Source organism: Stomoxys calcitrans, chromosome 1 (genome assembly GCF_963082655.1).
Source record: "Stomoxys calcitrans chromosome 1, idStoCalc2.1, whole genome shotgun sequence".
NCBI classification, from domain to species: Eukaryota; Metazoa; Arthropoda; class Insecta; order Diptera; family Muscidae; genus Stomoxys; species Stomoxys calcitrans.
The window spans coordinates 169,346,165-169,365,995 of NC_081552.1; the positions used below are offsets into that span (position 1 = coordinate 169,346,165).

A 19,831-nucleotide genomic window follows, 5' to 3' on the forward strand; every position below is an offset into this window, starting at 1 on the left:
TTAGCCCCAGCAGCAGCGGAAGCGGCGGCGGCTTTGGCGGTTATTCGAATTATGAAAAGGTGATGGGAGTAGATGGGGGAGGAGGCGGAGGCGGCGGCGGAGTCAACGGTACTGGACATTTGTCTTCAGTTACTGGCGGCAACCCCACCACCACCACCACCACCGCCGATACTAAGCACATCACAACAGCCAATGTCACCATCAGCAGCAACAAAATTGTGTACTCAGCTCCTTGTTCGTCTAAATATAAAATGAATAAATATAACACCTCTAAAATGACTAACACCACAAAAAATGTTATCATGTCAACTACTCCTGCAAATATGTCAAACAGTTACAAATCATCCATCAATGAAAAAAACAGCAACATAACTACTACTACTTGTTCCTCTTCTTCTTCTTCAACAACTACTACTACTAATCAAATAAACAGTCAAATGAAACAACAACATCTAATACACTCTTCTAATTTTCAACAGCAATCATACAATTCGGGACATCATTCGCAACAAGGTGGTAATACCGGCGGCGGCGGCGGAGGAACGGGCATGTCTTCTGCTCAGGGCGGCGGGCATCATCATTCAAATCGAAGTGACATCAGTGGTGGTGGTCATCATGGTGGCGGTGGTGGTGGTGGTGGTGGTGGTGGTGGAGGCTATTCGTCCCATCGCAATGACAATGAACATCGTGGTGGTTACAAAGGTAACAATTACAATCCGCATTATAATAGTGGTACCGGAGGCCATCACCACTCCTCGAACACTTCGTCATCTCATCATCATAATCAACATCACAGCAATGCAACAACATCTGGTTCCTCTCAGCAACAAACGCAACAGCAGCAACAACATCATTCTTCTTCCGCTTCATCATCATCTGCACATCATCAAATGTCTTCATCCACTTCGCATCATTACAATCCGCATCATCACAACAATGAAGGTGGTGGTGGTGGAGGTGGTGGAGGTGGAGGAGGTGGAGGTGGTGGGGTTAGTAGTGGACGTGATGTTGGTGGTGGACGAAACTATGAAGGTGGCCGCCATGCTGGAGGTGGTAGTTCATCTGGTTATTCTGGTAATAATGATCGATCTGGTGGAGGTCATGGTGGCGGTGGTCGACACCATGATAACTACCATCATAACAGCCATCATCAGGGGGGTCATCATCAGCATCACCATCATCATCAACAACAACAACAGCAGCAACAGCAAAATGTTGCACCACCACAGCCGCCGCAATTCGATTTAGAAGCAGCTGCATTTCCACCACTGCCAGGTGAGTTGATGACGATGGAAAATAAATCTTATACATACATATGTCTCTTAAAAACTCTATATGGCAATTTCGATTCTGGCATTCAAGAAACTAAATCATCATTTTAATAATATCAAATGGTTTTCGCACCTTACCCCTATCTAAGTTGAATAAGTTAAAATTCCCAGACACTCAAAACCAATGCTCGTATCAAGCACAATAGCGTTGTGCCGCGGTCCATGTCGACTCATAGTTTTAAATTGTTCCACCATGCCTTAAAAGCTTGGGTCGCACATATTTTTTAATCATTTGAGAATTGCCACGTTTAGATATTGTTTCCGAGCTGACGTCCCCGAAAAACCAACAAATGAACAAATTAAAGTGACGATAGGAAACTAGCCAGATTGACAGATTTCGGTTCGGAAACCTAACTTGTCGAGTGCGATACGCTGCTGAAAGTGGTACAGTCTTGGAATGACTTAACTCTAGTATTGCCATCTGGTAATTCATGCTGTCATGAATCGCATGGAAATACGGACGACCACAGAGTGCGTGAGGTAGTATAATATTAATACCAGATGGACAAGGACTTCACGTACAATAAGTAGGCCACTAGGGGGAATAACAAACAAGACGACGAATTTTCTGATTATGCCACAATTCACATTGTGTGGGTCGCGCTAAAGCTTTGTTAGCGATCGCACTATACGTGGTGTTATAGATGGGTTCTCATCCATTGAATACAAATTGACCGCAAGTGTAGCATAGGCCTCTGTCCTTTCTCCCTCCCTTTTTCTTATTTTTTATTGACGATCTTTTGAGTCAGACTTCGAACCCGACCTGCTCATTTGAAGATGATAGCATCCTTTGTCACTCATTTGCTTTCAACCATAGGCCGGGTCTTCAAGGGATTGAGGACCACAGGCGGATTATGAATGATACATTTAGCCGGGACTTGCCGGTCATTTCAGAGTGGGGTCGATTGAACAGAGTAGATTTCACTATTCAAACAATTGATCGTCATTAACCATCGGCGGTATAGATGTAGAGCAATCAGATGCTCTTGGAATGGGAATAATGTCAATGTGATGTCCGTTGGTCCAAACATATATTCGAGATTTCGAAAGAAGCATTCAAGTGCTTGGGTTTCCTAGGCGGTGCAAAAAGTATTTCATTATCCATCGGCGGTATAGATGTAGAGCAATCAGATGCTCTTGGAATAGGAATACAATGTGATGTCCGTTGGTCCAAACATATATTCGAGATTTCGAAAGAAGCATTCAAGTGCTTGGGTTTCTTAGGCGGTGCAAAAAGTATTTCACTTTCTCTGATCTCCTCAAGATTTATACAACCTGAGAAAAAAATTTAATATAATTCCCATGTATGGGAGGGGCCTCCAAAGCCCTCTTTAGAGCTATTTGACCGAGTTCAGAAAAGAGTGATGATGGTGTTGTTATTGTAGCCACATGTCTATATGTGGAGGTGGCGATCATCGTATAACCCATATAGGTGAGCTCGTTCCAGTCCATCGCCGCGCTTTTTTAGGGCGGCACAAACTCGCCTTATCATACCATCATTGAAATTTTTTTTTTTTTTTTTTCAATTACGTGATTGAATTTTTGCTATATTTGAATCAATTGGACCTGAAAAATTTTTCAATCACAATCGTGAATGAAAATTTTGTACAATAATTTTCAATTTAAAAATTAATTGATTGAATCGTTTTTCTAATCGAATCTTAAACAAGGCTATTTTATTCCCTACAATATACAGGGAAGGAGTTTTCAAAGGCCCATACGACTCACATTTCGACAAATCTATCAGCCGGTTTTACGGTGGATTAACATCGACTTTTGCTGACTTTTAAATGTTTTTTGCTATACTATTCTTTGAACAGAAACCAATTAACAATGGTCTAAAGCCGGACAATATGGCAATATCCTGCAATGGAATCTCAATAAAATGTTTCTATGTATAACTACATCTACTCATCAGATTAATTAAATTAATATAATGATATGCTGCGTACCAAACAATTTTTTGGGTGACAACGTTAATGCAATACCCTCTTAATTAATGTACTAAATGCTTTTCATACTTGGAATATAAAACTGTCAAAAACTGTTGGCTGTAATCTCACCTAAATTAAAACTAAGCTAGGAAGACATTTTATAGAAACGGACAAAAAAAGAAAGCCAAAAACAAATGAAGAGCAAACGGAAAACGATATATTTTGCAACATGTGTCTATTTGGATAATATTTAAGCGTCACATGTATTGAATATTAAAAATGGGCGATCTTCATTTGCATAAGTAAGGGTTAAAATTCCATCTTGACGCAACAAAACAATCGAAAATCGATACACCTAGCCCCCGAAAAATTATTTAATCAGAAAATTTTTTTTTTTGATTTTTCGCGTCTTCTGTAACATTTTCTTGGTGTGCATTTAAAGCAACGATGGGCAAATAGACACACACACGCATTTTTGTGTGCGTGCATAAGAGAAAACGCATTGTCTTGTTAATAATGGATTAGTGTTCCCATCGCTGCCTTAAATTCATTATAGCCGAAAAATTAAATTACAAAAAAAAATCAAAACAAACTTAATGGCCATCCGATAGCTTTCTTTCCATATTCACTTCTGTTATGTCTAGCAATTTCTTTCAGTAATCAAACAAATCCTTTATTTCTGTTGATATTCATTCTCATCGTCAATTTAGAAAGACTATCTGCCCTTTGGGAGAAATAGCGTAAAACAAGTAAAAGTATTTCAAGTCCGTTAGGCAGAATCTTAGAAATACACAAATGAGCTTTGTTGAAGGGAATAATTTTACTTTACGAACCAAATTTTTGTCAATCCAGGAAGAAATTGAAGCCGTAGAAAGTTCATCGGAAGATCGGTTTATATGGGAGCTATATCAGATTAAAGATTGATTTGGACAACATTTATCATGATGTTGGAAGCATAACAAAACACTACTTGCAAAATTTCAGCCAAATCGGACAAAAAATGAAATCAAGTCGAGGGACCGATATTGCCCATGTATAAATTGATGTACAAATTAATCTTCACATAGCTGAAGCATTTGTTAAAATAAATGAAGATTTAGAGGCCATAAAGATCTCGGCTCTTGATAATAGCCTTCATATAAATTCAAATATGTCAACTTGTCTGCCTGTCTCTAAACGAACACAATACATCAGTTCTGATGCAAGCATTTTAACCTTCGCAGGTCCAAAGTTTTTATGTATGTCATGGTCCAAAACTCACCGGGTGGGTCAACTATCTAATTTGTAAGAAACTGCCAAATATATACTTGTGGAAAGAAAAACTGAAGAAGACAGCAAAAAACAACATCCCCTCCAACCAGTAGGTTTTTTTCTTTAAGTGAAAGTAATTGACCCAAGTCAACAACTTCTTCTAAAAACATTGTCGTTTTTCATAAAGTTATATTTATATCAGAAATGTTCAGAATACTCGGAAAGCTTAGATATTTCCTAAATCTAAAAATATTGTCGTTTTTCATAAAATTATATATGTAAAAATATTCAATCTGTTCCATAAACTATAATTTGAATGAACAAACCGGAGGATCCTCCTCGCTATCGTCTGCTTATATCAGAATGACAATACTTAGTTAATGCAACCCGATTATGGAACTCACTACCGCCATCGATACAATCCGCCGAAAACGCAAAACATTTCAAAAAATCTTTAATATGCTATTTTCAAACAAATAATTAAACTCTTTGTGGAAACAAATAAATAAATCAAATAAGAAGTATCGTTGCGGCTAGTTTTACGCGTTCGACCGCTATCGTGATTTCGACATACGGACGGACATGACTAGATCGACTCCGAATGTCAACATTGGTAGTCTCGACACTCTGAGTATATTCTGTATATATACGACATTTTGAATATGAACTTTACGGGACATTCTGAATATATCGTCGGCTTAATGCTATCTTGATCCATACGCCATTTTCGATTTTTTTGAGTTAGGATCGGTTTTTGTGATATTATAACACTCCCATCCAGAATCACTAAGAATATACCGCGTATCGCATTTAGTTTTAGAGATATTATGTTGTAAATATCCCAAATTGGGAGCCACCGTTTTGCATAGGTTAGCATGCCCGCCTATCGTGCCCAAACGCCCGGATTCAAATCCTGCCGGCGAGAACACCTTAAAACATTTTTCAGCGGTGTTATCCCCTCACCAGGGCACTGGAGACTATTCTAGATATCCGACCCATTGACATACAGATTAAGTGTGAGGCAGCCACTGCGACTATGAGACTTAAGGCGATGGGACAATGGATTGAGGATAGGTTGAGCTCATACCATCGCAGTATAATCGAGGCGACGATAGGAAACCTTGAATCAAGGGAAGAGGCTTTCGATGGAATATCTGAGATGAACCTTGAAGTCGAGTGCGAGGGACTACCGCCATCGGCACAGTCTTAGATTGACGGAACTCTAGTATTGCCATCTGAAAGATTATGTTACACGGATGGATCAAAGCTAGAGGACAGAGTGGGCCTGGGAGTTTACATTGAGAACTCAAGGACTGAGATCTGTTTTAGACTGACTGACCATAATACCGTCCTGCAGGCGGACATCCGGGCGATCACGGAATGCGTGAAGTGGTGTGGTGCTAACGCGAGGATGTCGAGTGTGAACATATTTCCCGACACTAAAATTGGCATTATGGCAATAACAACCAGGACGGTGAGGTCACGAACAGTCTTACAGTGTAAGAAGGAGATTAACGCCTTCTCTAAGGATGGCAAAATCCGCATCGTTTGGGTGCCGGGCCATAACGGAGTAAAGGGAAATGAAAGAGCAGACGATTTGGCGGTGAAGGCCAGAGGACTGCCGTCAATAAACTTGGCTAACCCGAAGCCTTTCGGGTCGACGCAGTCCGTTTTAAGGGAGTGGGGGACGAATGGGCATCCAACATTGTGGAACAGCGAAACGGTCTGTAGGACGGCGAAAATCCTATGGGGGGTCCAGATCGTGAGAAGACGAGACTATGACTGAAAGGAAGCAAGAAGGAGGTCAGTATAGCTATTGGTATCATAACGGGACACATAGGACTACGAGCTCACTTATGTAAAATCGGTGCGGCAAGTGATATCATGTGTAGGGCACGCGGGAAGATGATGAGACGTTGGACCATTTCCTTTGTCATTGCCCGGATTTCGCGTCTAACAGATACCGGCACTTAGGTGGAGACACAATCCCAGACATGAACCAACTTAGGGGAGTGGTAGCGAAAGCAATTAAAGATTTTGTAAGTAGCACAGAATTCCTCCGTTCGGTCTCGGCATAAAACAAAAGGTCCCCTTGAATCGGGAAGCACTCAATTGATATTGTGAGACGTTTGTTTTCCTCTAATTTGTGATATGTGAGAAATTTGGCCTTCTTCCTTAATGGCATAAAACAGAAGGTCCCCTTATCATTGAGCTTAAATTTGAATCTGGCAGCACTCAATTGATATTGTGAGACGTTTGTTTCCCTCTGATTTGTGATATGTGAGAAATTTGCCCTTGTTCCGTAATGGAACATGTTCATGGGCGAAATTGCATTTGGCTTGGCAGATCCATATTTCGGGGAGTTATAAACGGAATGGCTAGATTTGTGTACTCACTTTCCTTTGGAGGTGGGTATAAAAAGTTTATTTCATGGTTTGGTGTGTGATAGTCCAGTAGACAGCACCTCGGTCAGTGGATCGGATTTTGATTCCATGTAACACAACTTTATTTTTTTTTTGCCTTAAATTCACAATTACATCACAGCCAAATTTGATTTGCTAGCTATCGAAAGATTTAAGATCAACAATAACTTGGTCTTTTAACTAATACAGTTTCTGGGCATTCGCAACAAAAAATAGGTGGTCGAATGTTTGATAATCCATTTCAGAATTGTTAATTAAACCTAGTTAGTAACAATTTAAAAAATATCGTCAGGCAATTTTTAGAGTTACATTTTTCAAAAATCTTAATGGGGGTAAATGGTTTTGAAGAAGTCAGACAAGCTCCTCTAGAAACAATTTGCAAATCGCCATTAATAATGCTTTGCCCGTTACAATGCTATTTTAAGTGGAGTTACTTAAAAACAAATCATTTCTTTGCAGCCACCTCCTCATCAGTGGCCTCTAGTAATGTTGCTTCAGCCGGTGGCTCAAATAACAGCAAGCAAACTGCCAATACGCAGCTTCAACAACAGCAACAACAACTACAAGTGAGTTTAAATGATGCTACAACATCTGCCAATAACAACAACATGACTATCAATAGCAATAATAATAGTAGCAACAGCGGCAACAACGCCACTGAGCAGCAACAAATACACCATCAACAGCCACAACAACAACAACACCAGCAGCAGCAGCAGCAGCAACAACAACAACTTCAACAGCAGCCAAAAAACGTCAATACTCAACCCTATCACCAGCAACATCAGCAATCTCCGCAATCAAATATAAACAGTAATGCTCCGATGCAACAAAATAGTTCCTTAAGCGGTTCGGGAAGCAGCGGCACTAATGGTGGTAGCGGTTGGTCTGAAAATCGTTTAGCTGATGTAGTGCGCGGCAGTAGCAACAACAATACTGCCGGAGGACCCGGTGCTAGTAGTGGTCTTAATAGTGGTAAAAAGATTCGCAAAGATTCTGGCCACAATAAGCAACAATATTACTATCAACAGTCGCAACAGCAGCAGCAGCAGCAACAACATCAGCGTGGCAATGCTGCTGTTAGCCCCACACCCAGCAATAATGCTGCAGCAATAGTGAACACAAATAACAACAACACCAACACCTCAACTTTCTTAAATACACCCGCCATAGAGAACGCTACTAATTCAGACGATAGTAAACGCGACCAAATTGTCGGAAATAATAACAATATAAACAAATCATTGACAAATAAACAAAGTTCTAATAATGCTAATAACTCTCCAACTGTGATAAAGTGTGTAACACAACAAAACAACAATACAACAATTATTAAGGCCAGCAATAATGTTGCCGCCACGTACATTGCCCCCTCCTCCTCATTACCTGTTGCTACAGCAGAAACCGCATGCGGTAGCAGTGGTAGTATCATCGGTGGCAATGACACAACTACTAATCCCAATGACAAAACTAACAAGACTGAAGAATATTTGGTATATGCCATGGATAAACCAATAGCAAGTGGGAATAGTGGTCAAAATATGAAAACACCATCAGCAGGTGCATATACGGCACCTGCGACGAGTAATAGTTTCAGTCCAAGCGGTGACGAGCGCAATGCTAAAAATGTTGGATCATCGATTACAACAGCTGCGGCGGTGTGTAGTGTTGCCACAATGACAACTAGCCTTGCCGAGTGTAATATAAATAACCATAAAAAACCCCCTGCCATTGCAGCATTAATTGCCAAAAAAGAATCGCCAAAAGAAGCTACCAAGCAAAAAAATGCCTCCACATCTACTAACTCGACATCTACGGAAAATTTAGCTGCCGCCATACCATCATTGAATACTGCAAGTGCTGCAACTGTCTCTGCTACGGGAGGATCTTCGGCTTCTCGACTTAGTTATGCTCAGGTGGCCCAACGCAAAGATGACAATAACAGCAATACGTCATCAATTGGGATAACTTCATCGCCCGTAGCTGTAAATAAACAAGAGATAAGTGGCACACCTTTGTCAACCTCTACAGCGAACCATACTTCCCCCATTACCACCATTGTACATAGTAACGAAAAGACTATACCTTTATCTATTAGTTCTACATCTGGTAATTGTAGTAGTGGCTCCACGAACAATAACGCTATCGGTAGTGTTAGTGGTGCAAATTCCTCAGGTGCTGGTGCTGCGTCGTCAAGTCTAACAACTAGTGCTGTGAACTGTGGTGGCAATGTATCATCGGTGATGTTGCGCCCCGAAAATTCCAAAGAAAAAGGTAAGCATGCAACATATGTAATCGCCACATTAAATAAGTTTATTTAAATTTATTCAAACATAACTTAAATCCCCAAAGCAGACTTTGGTTCCTACAGCCTTTCTTGAATTCTTGTGATTATTACTTGATATAGCCAAAACTCGATTGAACTATTCGGTAAAGAATTTCTCCTATTCAGTGCAGAACTTCTCCTATTCAGTGCAGAACCTCTCCTATTGAAAGTGGTGTGTTAAAATTGATTTGAAATCATAAAAACCCAATTAACTCGAAATGATTTCATTTTTATTTATCAAGTAAGGAATTTCAGTGTATTAATTCAATAATTTAGCCAAACAAGACCATATATAATTTCAAAAACTATGGCCTAGATAGCATTTACACCGACACCGATTGAAGTCAGTCCTTGGAGATCGACCGCCACCCATTGTAGCTGAAGAAGTTAGCCTCCCTCGGCAAACCATAGTAGTTCTGGCTGAATTGCGTTCCGGCAGATGCAGCCGTCCAATTCCTACAGAGCGTGTTATATTGTAACCTGGGACCACCTGTTGTTGTAGCCACATTTTGATGTGGAAATGGCGTTCCTCGTCGAGCTCCTATAGGTGAGCAAGCTCGGTCCATAGAGCCGATCGTAGCGGGAACATGACAGCCATTAATTATTTAAAGACGCCAAAAACTCGACTTATCGTATCGAGCATCATAGGCTCTCAGTATTTCAGCCACAGCCGGTGCCGCCCAAACCTCTCACTGAGACTCTGCTTGATACCGCTAAATTGCCCCAGACTGCAATTGCAACTACGTATGGAGCATTCTACTAAGCTTCTCGCAATCAATGTATATATGATCGTATATGGCGAGCAAGGAGAGCACGTGTGGAATATTATACAAAAATTGCATCGATAAAAACTAAAAGGGTTGTTGTTGTAGCAGTGTTTATCAAAATTTAACACAAATTGGACAGTTAAAAAACGTCCACAAAAAGCCTCACTAAGATTCAAAATATTATATCTAGAAAATATCTAGGCATAGTTGGAATTACAGACATGGCTAAAACCATACATTTCAAGTAAGTCTTCATATTCCTGGATTTAAAATGTTAAGGAATGATCGCTCTATGTATCATTTTCCTTGAAAACTCAGGTTGTGTCATCGATTTCTGACAGTGGTAAATGTGAGGCTTTGTTTGTTCAGACAAGGGGTTGTTTATTTACCGCATGGAGACATTGAAGCATTTGAAGAGCACGATTAGGGCATTAATGCCCGATTCGATCGTATCATTATCATCGGTGATTTCAATTATGATCTTACTTACTTTACTTTAATTGGCTATGACAGAACATTTGTTCCACCAGCCGAACGTAGAATAGCATTCCAAGCGCCTTGATCTTCTGCGCTCATTCAAAAATCTCTGACACCAAGTTTCGAGGTGTTTCCCACCACTTGATCTTTCAATCGGGCTTTTGGTCTTCCCGGCATGCGTGTACCACCGTGTTTGCCTTCAAAAGACTTATTTGCTGGAGCTTCTTCATTCATTCTGACAACATGACCTAGCCAACGCAGCCGTTGTATTTTGATCGTCGGCATACAGCTCATACAGCTTGTGGTTCATACGTCGCCTATATTCTCCATTAACGCAAACTGGTGCATATATTTTACGAAGAATCTTTCTCTCAAATACTCCAAGCACTGCCTCATCTGCTTTCACAAGAACCCATGCTTCAGAACCATATAACAATACAGGTAGTATCATTGTCTTGTATAGTGTAATCTTCGTCTGTCGGGAGGTGGCCTTGTTTCTGAACTGCTTATTTAATCCAATTAAGCATATGTTCGCCAGTATTATTCTTCGTTTTATCTCAAAGCTGGTGTCATTCGTTTCGGTTACGGCGGTGCCGAGGTAGATAAAGTTACAGACTATCTCAAAGTTGTAGTTCCCAACTTTCTTCATTTTCTTTATCTGCTCGGTTTTACAAGGCGTTTTGGGAATTGAAACCATCCATTTCGTCTTATCTCCACTTACTGCCAGAATCATTTTCACTGACTCTTTCTATTCTGCTGCAGGCCGCAGTTACTACTTCCGGTGACCGACCTTTGATATCGATATCATCGGCATAGGCGAGTAGCATTTGCTGTCTTGTGAGTAGTGTGCCATATCTATTCACATCTGCATTTCGTAAAATCTTCTCCAGCAGGATATTAAACAGATCACACGATAGGCGGTCTTTTTGTCTGATGAGACCTCGTTTGGTATAGAATAGTTCGGTAACAGCAAGTGTAATCTTGCAGAGTCTTATTAATTTTGCAGGGATACCAAACTCAGACATGGCTTGAAATACCTTTGAACGTATAGGGCTATCGAAAGCGGCTTTGTTGTCAACTAAGAGATGGTAGGTGTTGATTTGTCCTTTTCGGGTATTTTCCAGGATTTGACGCAGTGTGAATATCTGGTCTAGGGTGGATTTACCAGGTCTAAATCCGCATTGATAGGGCCCAATTATCTCATTGACTTTTGGTTTTAATCTTTCACACAGCATGCTCGAGAGTATCTTGTATGCGATGGGGAGGAGCCTTATTCCTATATAGTTGGCACATTCCGTACGCTGAGGTTCCAATCATCGGGTATGCGCTCTTCTAGCCAGATTGCGCAGATAAGCTGATGCATACGCCTTATCAGCGTGTCGCCTCCGGTCTTAAGTAGTTCAGCGGGAAACCCGTCGGCTCCTGTTGCCTTGTTGTTCAGTCGGGTCACTGTTACTTGGACCTCATTCCGACTAAGAGGTAAACATTCTATACCATCATCATTGATTATATAGAATGTTTGGTAAAATGATCTTTCCATATCGTTAGCATGCTATCTGTGTCAGCTGCCAAGATTTCCTTCTTTGTCTCTGCAGGAGGATGTGCCTGCACCAAAGCCATCGGTTTGATGTTTAGTTCTTTGGTAGAATTTCCAGACTTCATTCTGACTCCTGTACTTCTCAATTCGCTCACACTCACGTCTTTCCATTTCCTTTTTTTTCTTTCTGCGGAATAGACGTTTCTCCCGATACCTCTCCTTCATCTGGCGTGTTGCTACTGATTGCAGGGTTGCTCCATATGCCGCATTCTTGGCTTCAGTAGCATCTCGACACGGGTTTCTTGGAGAAGGCTTCCGGTACCTAAGTATGGATTTCGCGGCATTTTACATAGAGTGGGCAATAGTTTGCCACTGCGCCATTATGTCATCGGAACAAGGAGTGCTTTCATCAAGCAGTTGGGTCAGTCGAGTGGAGTATGCCGTTGCCATCTGTGGTGTTTTCAGCTTTTCAATGTCTATCTTCCGTGCAGTGTCAGATGGTACTTTCCTCGCCATGTTCAAACGGGTGCGAACCTTTGATGCAACAAGGTAATGATCCGAATCTATATTCGCTCCACGGATTAGTCGTACATCTAACACGATGGATGACTGCTTTCTATCTATCACAACGTGATCAATTTGGTTCTTCGTGTTTTGATCGAGTGACAGCCATGTGGGTTTATGAATATTTTAATGTTGCAATCTGGTGCTACGAACTACCATGTATTTTGCCGCGGCGAAATCTATCAGCCTCAACCCACTACTGGACGTGGCAGCAGTCATATTCTCTCTCTAGACGCTCGTAGAAAATATCTTTGGTTTGCTCGTCCTTGTTGTTGTTGTTGTTGTTGTAGCAGTTTATTGTGTTCTATCTTTCGTCTGCTTGATTCTGTTGAGTGTCAAGACCCAGGAACTCTGCGACTCAGACGGGGTGCGTCCATCGGGATCTGGGTATGAGTCGAGGGCTCTAGCCGGGCAGTTAAACAGGTGACGTGTATCGTGCGGTCCCTGGTTACAATCAGGACATACATCTTGCACGTCGGCATAAATGCTTGCTCTGTAGGAGTTGAGGCGGCTGCATCTGCCGGAACGTAATTGAGCCAGAACTACTCCGGTTTGCCGGGGGTCGATTTCTTCGGGTGCAAAGGAAGGCGGTCGTTATCCAAGGACAACATTCACCCGGTAGCCAATTGCCGCATCTGCTACCGTGTCTGCATGAATGTTGTTTAGACCTGCTTGATATTCTGCTTGATCTAGAGGTTCGCTCTTGCAGCGCTGAACCTTACGCTCTAGATCATATACAACAGATCTACCTTAAGGCTTCTGGGCGGTGGATATCTATCCACAATATGATAATTTGGATGGTCTCTGCGATAAAGCCCAAAAGGTATTGCTTAGACAGCATGTAGTTATGTCTTCACACTGGTAGGATCATTGTCTCCTGATGGTGGTGGGGAGAGGTGAGGAGACAGCCCATCGCAGTTCGGGGGGCGGCATTCGCACAGATCTGAATATTATTCCACTGCGTGTCACAAAGTTGACGAGACCACACTGGCGCTGCATAACTTACCACAGACCAGCCACTTGCTTTGTACGTGGTCATCAAGGTTTCTTTGTCTGCACCTCAAGTGCTGCCAGCAAGTGTGTAAGAGCTGTCAAATGTGACGCCAAGTATTTTGGGACACTTGATGGTCGGAATCATTTCTCCATCGACCATCACAGTCAGCTCAGTATTCACCTCACGCGTATTTGTAGTGAACAATGTGACTGAAGATTTGGTGGCAGATATCTTCAGATTTCTTGCAGCGAAATATGAGGCAAGTTCGTTGAGGTAGACGTTCAACCTATCGCAGATGTCATCAATGGATGGGGGGCCTGATGCCATGATGATACGATCTCTATGCCGTCTGGAGGGGGTGGAATGGAGGATAGGTAGAGGTTAAACAGTGCCGGATATATCACACCACCTTGCGGAACACCCTGTTTCACTCTGCGGTGCTTCGACTTCTTATCCCTGAATTCCACAAATGACTGGCGACCACACAGATAATTCGCGACTCATCGTTTCAGGCCTGGCTGGAGGGACGTGTTGGCGATGTCCTCGAATAATTTGGCATGGCTGACCGTGTCGAATGCCTTCGATAGGTCCGGTGCCGCGAGGATCGTCCTATCACATGGCCTGGGCTGATCGAAGCCACGGCAAATGTGTGCGGTGATGGCATACAAAGCTGTTGTTGTGCTGTGCAGTCTTCGAAATCCATGTTGATGCTCGGCGAATGGAAATTCTCCTACGAGGCTCGGGAGGAGTAATACCTCAAGCGTCTTTGCCACTGGTGAGAGAAGGGAGATCGGTCTACGACTCCCCCAAACTCGGGTCTTTTCCGGGCTTCAGTTGCGGGATCACTCTGCCCATTTTCCAGACATCGGGAACTATGAGAGTGTTCAAAGACAGGTTGAGGACAGTGGTAAGGTACTCAACTGAATCCAGATTCTTCAACATCAATGTAGAGATTCCGTCGGGGTCCAACGCCTTAGATGATTTGGCACCACGGATGAGATTTGTAACTTCGACCACTGTAAATTGTGATGGCTATTCATCGGCTCTGAGACCACGAATACGGCGAATGGCTCTCCTCCTTGCCCTATCTCTCTCAGGATGCACAATAAATTGACGGTTGAACAACCTGGCGCATCTCTTCGGATCAGTCACGATTATCTCGCCAAAAGTGACTGAGGTCCTGTCATCCCGTTTACCGGGGTTCGAGAGTGACTTAACAGTGGCCCACAGTTTGCCTACACCGGTGCCTAAGTTACATTGCTCCAAGTGTTCCAGCCACAAATTCCGCTTATGTTCGTTGACTACCCTGTTTATTTCCAGATTCAGCTCGCTGATTCTGGGGTTAGCGGTGTCCATAGCACGAATCCCATCACGGTCGTCTGCGAGTACCACTGCTTGCGCCGGGAAATTGGGCCGCACTTGGGGTATTCGACCGGCTGGTATAAAATGAGCGGCTGCTGCGTTAATGATGTCTCGGAATTTCCTCTCGGCCATTAGCACATCAGAGGGGGGTGGCAGTTCACTGAAGCGGTATATTCTCTGAAGCCAGCCCAATCGGCCTTCTTATGATTGATAAACATCTGGCGCTCAGAGGTTATGAAGTCGGGTGTTCGGTCGATGGTGAGAATTATGGGGAGGTGGTCTGACCCCAAAGAGATGACGGCTTGCCAGGATACGTCACTTAGGAGATCAGGGGATGCGATGGAGATGTCTGGCGAGCTGCTGCACCTCCTCGTAATTGTAGTGGGGCATCCTCATTCACCGTGCAAAACGTGGAGCTTTCAATCTGCTCTGACAAAGCTATGCCACGCTGGTCGTTACCTAGGGGAGAATGCCATGATGTGTGATGCGCTTTAAAGTCCCCTAGAACCAGACGATTATGGCCATTAATCGGGACACAGCTACCAACCGGCGGTATGCACACGTTGTATAGCTCTGTCTCGGCAGTACCTATTTTGGAGTGAGAAAACTTATCAATTAATCTTTTTTATACCCTCCATAGGATGGGGGTATACTAATTTCGTCATTCTATTTGTAACACCTCGAAATATGCGTCTAAGACCCCATAAAGTATATATATTCTTGATCGTCATGTCAGTCGATCTAGCCATGTCCGTCGAAAGCACGCTAACTTTCGAAGGAGTAAAGCTAGCCGCTTGAAATTTTGCACAAATACTTTTTATTAGTGTAGGTCGGTTGGTATTGTAAATGAGCCAAATCGGTCCATGTTTTGATAAAGCTGCCATATAAACCGATCTTGGGTCTTGACTTTTTGATTTATCCGATTTAACTGAAATTTTGCACGTAGTGTTTTGGTATCACTTTCAACTACTGTGTTAAGTATGATTCAAATCGGTTTATAATCTGCTATAGCTTTCATATAAACCGATCTTGGATCTTGGCTTCTTGAGCCTCTAGAAATTTTGCATGAGGTGTTTTCTTATGACTTTCAATAACTGTGCTAAGTATGGCGTAAATCGGTATAGAACCTGATATAGCTGCCATATAAACTGATCTGGGATCTTGCCTTCTTGAACCTTTAGAGGGCGCAATTCTCATCCGATTTGGCTGAAATTTTGTACAACGGCTTCTCTCATGACCTTCAACATACGTGTCTAATATGGTCTGAATCGATCAATAGCTGGATACAGCTCCCATATTACACAATGACTTCTACAATGTTCAGCATTCATTTATGGTCCGAATCGGACTATAACATTATATAGCCCCAATAGCAAAACAGTTCTTATTCAATATTCTATGTTTGTCTAAAAAGACATACCGCGCATAAAACTCGACAAATGCGATCAATGGTGGAGGGTATATAAGATTCGGCCCGGCCGAACTTAGCACGCTCTTACTTGTTTCTGTTACGGTTACCCAAACAATCTTCTGTTTTATTGTAATAATCTGGCAACTTCATGGCAGCGCAGCTGGCTCAACAGTTTTTGTATTTCTGCACACACGCTGAGTCAAGTTGTAACCGTCAACCAATACAATCTCTTAAAGACAATTTCATCATACTTGCTTAATTACCTTTTATTTTTCATTAATATCATTTAAAGTATTGTTTAAATAAATAAATTGATTATGTTTTAAACATCGACTTTCTATTGATCGACCATCTTGTAAGAACATAACAATTGTGGCGACGAGGATTTGTTGAAAGAACCACTGCAACCACAATAACAATTGTGGCGAGGAGGATTTGTTGAAAGAACCACTGCAACCACAATAACGAGAATTTGACGAGGAATTTTCCAAAAAAAAAAAAAAAAACAGGAAGGTGCAAGCATACAATCGCACGCACAATAACAATTGTGGTGACTGGAATTCTCAACATAGGAATTACAAATTGATCAGCACATACACAGTGGCAGTTGTGGTAAACAAATTTCAGTGGATTTTCATCAGGAAAAATTGCAAATTATCAGCAGCCTACCCAAGACAATTTGGTGACAGGTATTTCATCAAACACCAACACACACACACACCATAACAACCCTTCAAACATTTGGAAGTGACTTTCTCACTCCCTCCCAGAATAGTCACTTTTTAGGTCCTTTTGTATGATACTTTGTAGAGATTTCAAAATTTACAACAACAAAATACATTACTGTCGGAATTCTATCATTCATGTTTCGCTAATTAGTTTCTCAAAATCAACTGTTATTGGTACAAATTTAAAAATAGATTCTTTGTTGTTGTTTTGGATACTACCTTAAAAAACCTCACACAAAAGAATGTATGTTTACTTAGGCTTCTGTAATGAAAAAAGGCCGGTAGCACAGAGGGATAGCATACGCCTCACAATCGTAAGGTTGGCTGTTCAAATCCCAGTCAGGGAAAATCATTGCAAATAAAATCTTCGACTTTAAACTCGATTTGAAAAAGACATAAATTAGAAAGAGAAATAAAAATAAGGCTCACTCTAACTGGTAAAAAAAACATCAGGCCAAAAAAAAATATTTATTTTTATTAATGACGTTGATAATCGAATTTTAAACTTTTTTTAGTCCCCATTTAGTCATTCATGGGTATATATCGCCAAGTGGCACGTTTTCTCCCGTACCGAGACACTAATTAGTGTAAAAAATGATATCGCCTGAGATTGTTTTCAACTTCCTTGAGTGCAGATTTAGTAACTCGCACGATAGAAAATGTTTGGAGGGAACTGTGGCAAGTCAACATACATATTTGAAGCATTGCAAACACAAGCAGACACTAGAAAAGTCTAGAAATGTCGGAAGATGCAAATATTGTGAAATTACTTTCAAGTCAACAGGATTTGTTAGTTAACTCACACAACTCATTGCAAACCAAAACACAGATGCGAACGCAGTCACGTCATCAATTCCAATTAAGGAATCACCAGTGGCAAAAGCTAAACTCATGGAACTCTAGCTAACTCCATGATGGAATTTAACTATGAGCCTGATAGTGGTTTTTTAATAGATTCTTGGTACAATCGTTATAGATTGATCTTTGAAAGAGAAGCCAGTGCTCTGGACGATGCAGACAAAGTTGGTCTCTTATGGAGGAAAATGTCTAATCACATCCATGAACGTTTTACAAATTTTGTTTTACCAAGACAACCCTCGAGCATCTTTCCAAACTGTTTGGCAGAACCGAAACACAAGTAAGTGCCTTCAAATATCGAAGATGGAAAACGAAGATTTCAAGGAGTACGCAAGTCGAGTTAATCTTCAATTGAACTTTGTAAATTAGATGAACTAAACGCAGATCAGGTTCAAGTGCTTAATTTTTATACTTGGTCTTAAATCATCCGACGACGGTGAAATCAGAATCCGTTTGTTAAGACACCTCAACGACAGTAATGAAATGGTCAAATTGGAAAAGCTGGTCGGTGAGACACAAAGTATATTGGATTTGAAAAGTGACACAGCGTTAATCGAAGAGAAACCGAAACAGTGTAACAGAATTGGTAAGCACAAACAGAAACAGAAAGTACCGAAAACTTCTTGTTGGTATTGTGGAGAGTTGCATTATGCTAAACATTGTCCATACTCCAATAATAAATTTCCAACATGTCAACTGATTGGACACAAAGATGGTTTTTGCAACAGCGCTAACAAAGGCGGCAGAGCAAATCAAAACAAACAAAAGAGCAAAGCCAGTCATGATTCAAACTCAACGACTAACAAAACAAAGCATCAAAATTCCAACAGCAGCAACAACAACAACAACAAAACAAGATTCAGTGCTAAATCAGTGTTTGCTGTAAATCAAGTTCAATTCAAGAAATTAAGAAAATACGCAGTGAGTATGAATGCAAAACAAGTAAAGTTACAGGTGGACAGGGTCTCTGACATAACGATTATTTCAATCTCGACGTGGAAACTTATCGGAGGGCCAGAAGCATTCACTACGACAGACACGACAAATGATGCAAATGCTAATAAAATCAAATTATTGGCAACATTTTCAACGGAAGTCACAATAGGCGAAATATCCAAGATTGTGGACTGCTATATTTCAAATATAGAAAACCTGGATATCCTTGGCATAGACTGGATTGAGAAATTTAATTTGTGGGATAAACCAATTTCAGCATGGTGTCAGCAAATAAATTTCAATGATGAAATTTCAAATTTAAAAACGACATTCAAGGAAGTGTTTGACAGCAGCTCATTGGGCCTTTGCACTAAGCCAAAGGTACACATCAAGTTACTTCCAAATGCAAAAGAGGTTTTTATACCCAAACGTCCAGTTCCATATGCGGCACGCAGTGAAATTGAAATGGAACTACAACGTCTGGAAAATGGAGGTATAATTACTCCGGTGGACACATCAAAGTGGGCAGCTCCTATAGTAGTTAGTAAACGAAATGGAAAAGTCAGGATTTGTGGAGACTATTCAACCGGTCTAAACAACGCTATAGAAACAAACCAGTATCCACTGCCTACTCCAGAGGATATTTCATCGGAATGTCATGATTGTACAATTTTCACACATTTGGACTTATCAGACGCTTATCTCCAAGCAGAGATTGATGATGAAAGTAAGGAGTTACTAACCGTAAACACCCACAAGGGACTATTCAACAGGTTAACTCCAGGTGTAAAATGTGCACCAGGAGCATTTCAACGTATTATGGATCAAGTCTGCGCAGGTATAGATGGAGTTAAGGCATATATCGATGATATAATGATTGCCAGTTTAAATATTGCTCAACATAAGCACAGCTTAAACACATAACTGGAACG

General features: G+C 41.4%; 1 protein-coding gene across 6 annotated transcripts in view; it reads left to right on the forward strand.

The window, feature by feature from the left end:
- LOC106095922 (la-related protein Larp4B) overlaps window positions 1-19,831 on the forward strand; it is a 106,626-nt gene that overhangs the window by 66,934 nt on the left and 19,861 nt on the right. For 5 of the 6 annotated variants that reach the window (XM_013263370.2, XM_013263367.2, XM_059370748.1 and 2 more), the window contains 2 exons: window positions 480-1,275; window positions 7,399-9,213. In XM_013263370.2, the coding sequence (XP_013118824.2) occupies window positions 480-1,275; window positions 7,399-9,213 (2,611 nt within the window). The remainder of the gene's footprint in view (window positions 1-479; window positions 1,276-7,398; window positions 9,214-19,831) is intronic. The other variant, XM_013263372.2, reaches the window with a different exon arrangement.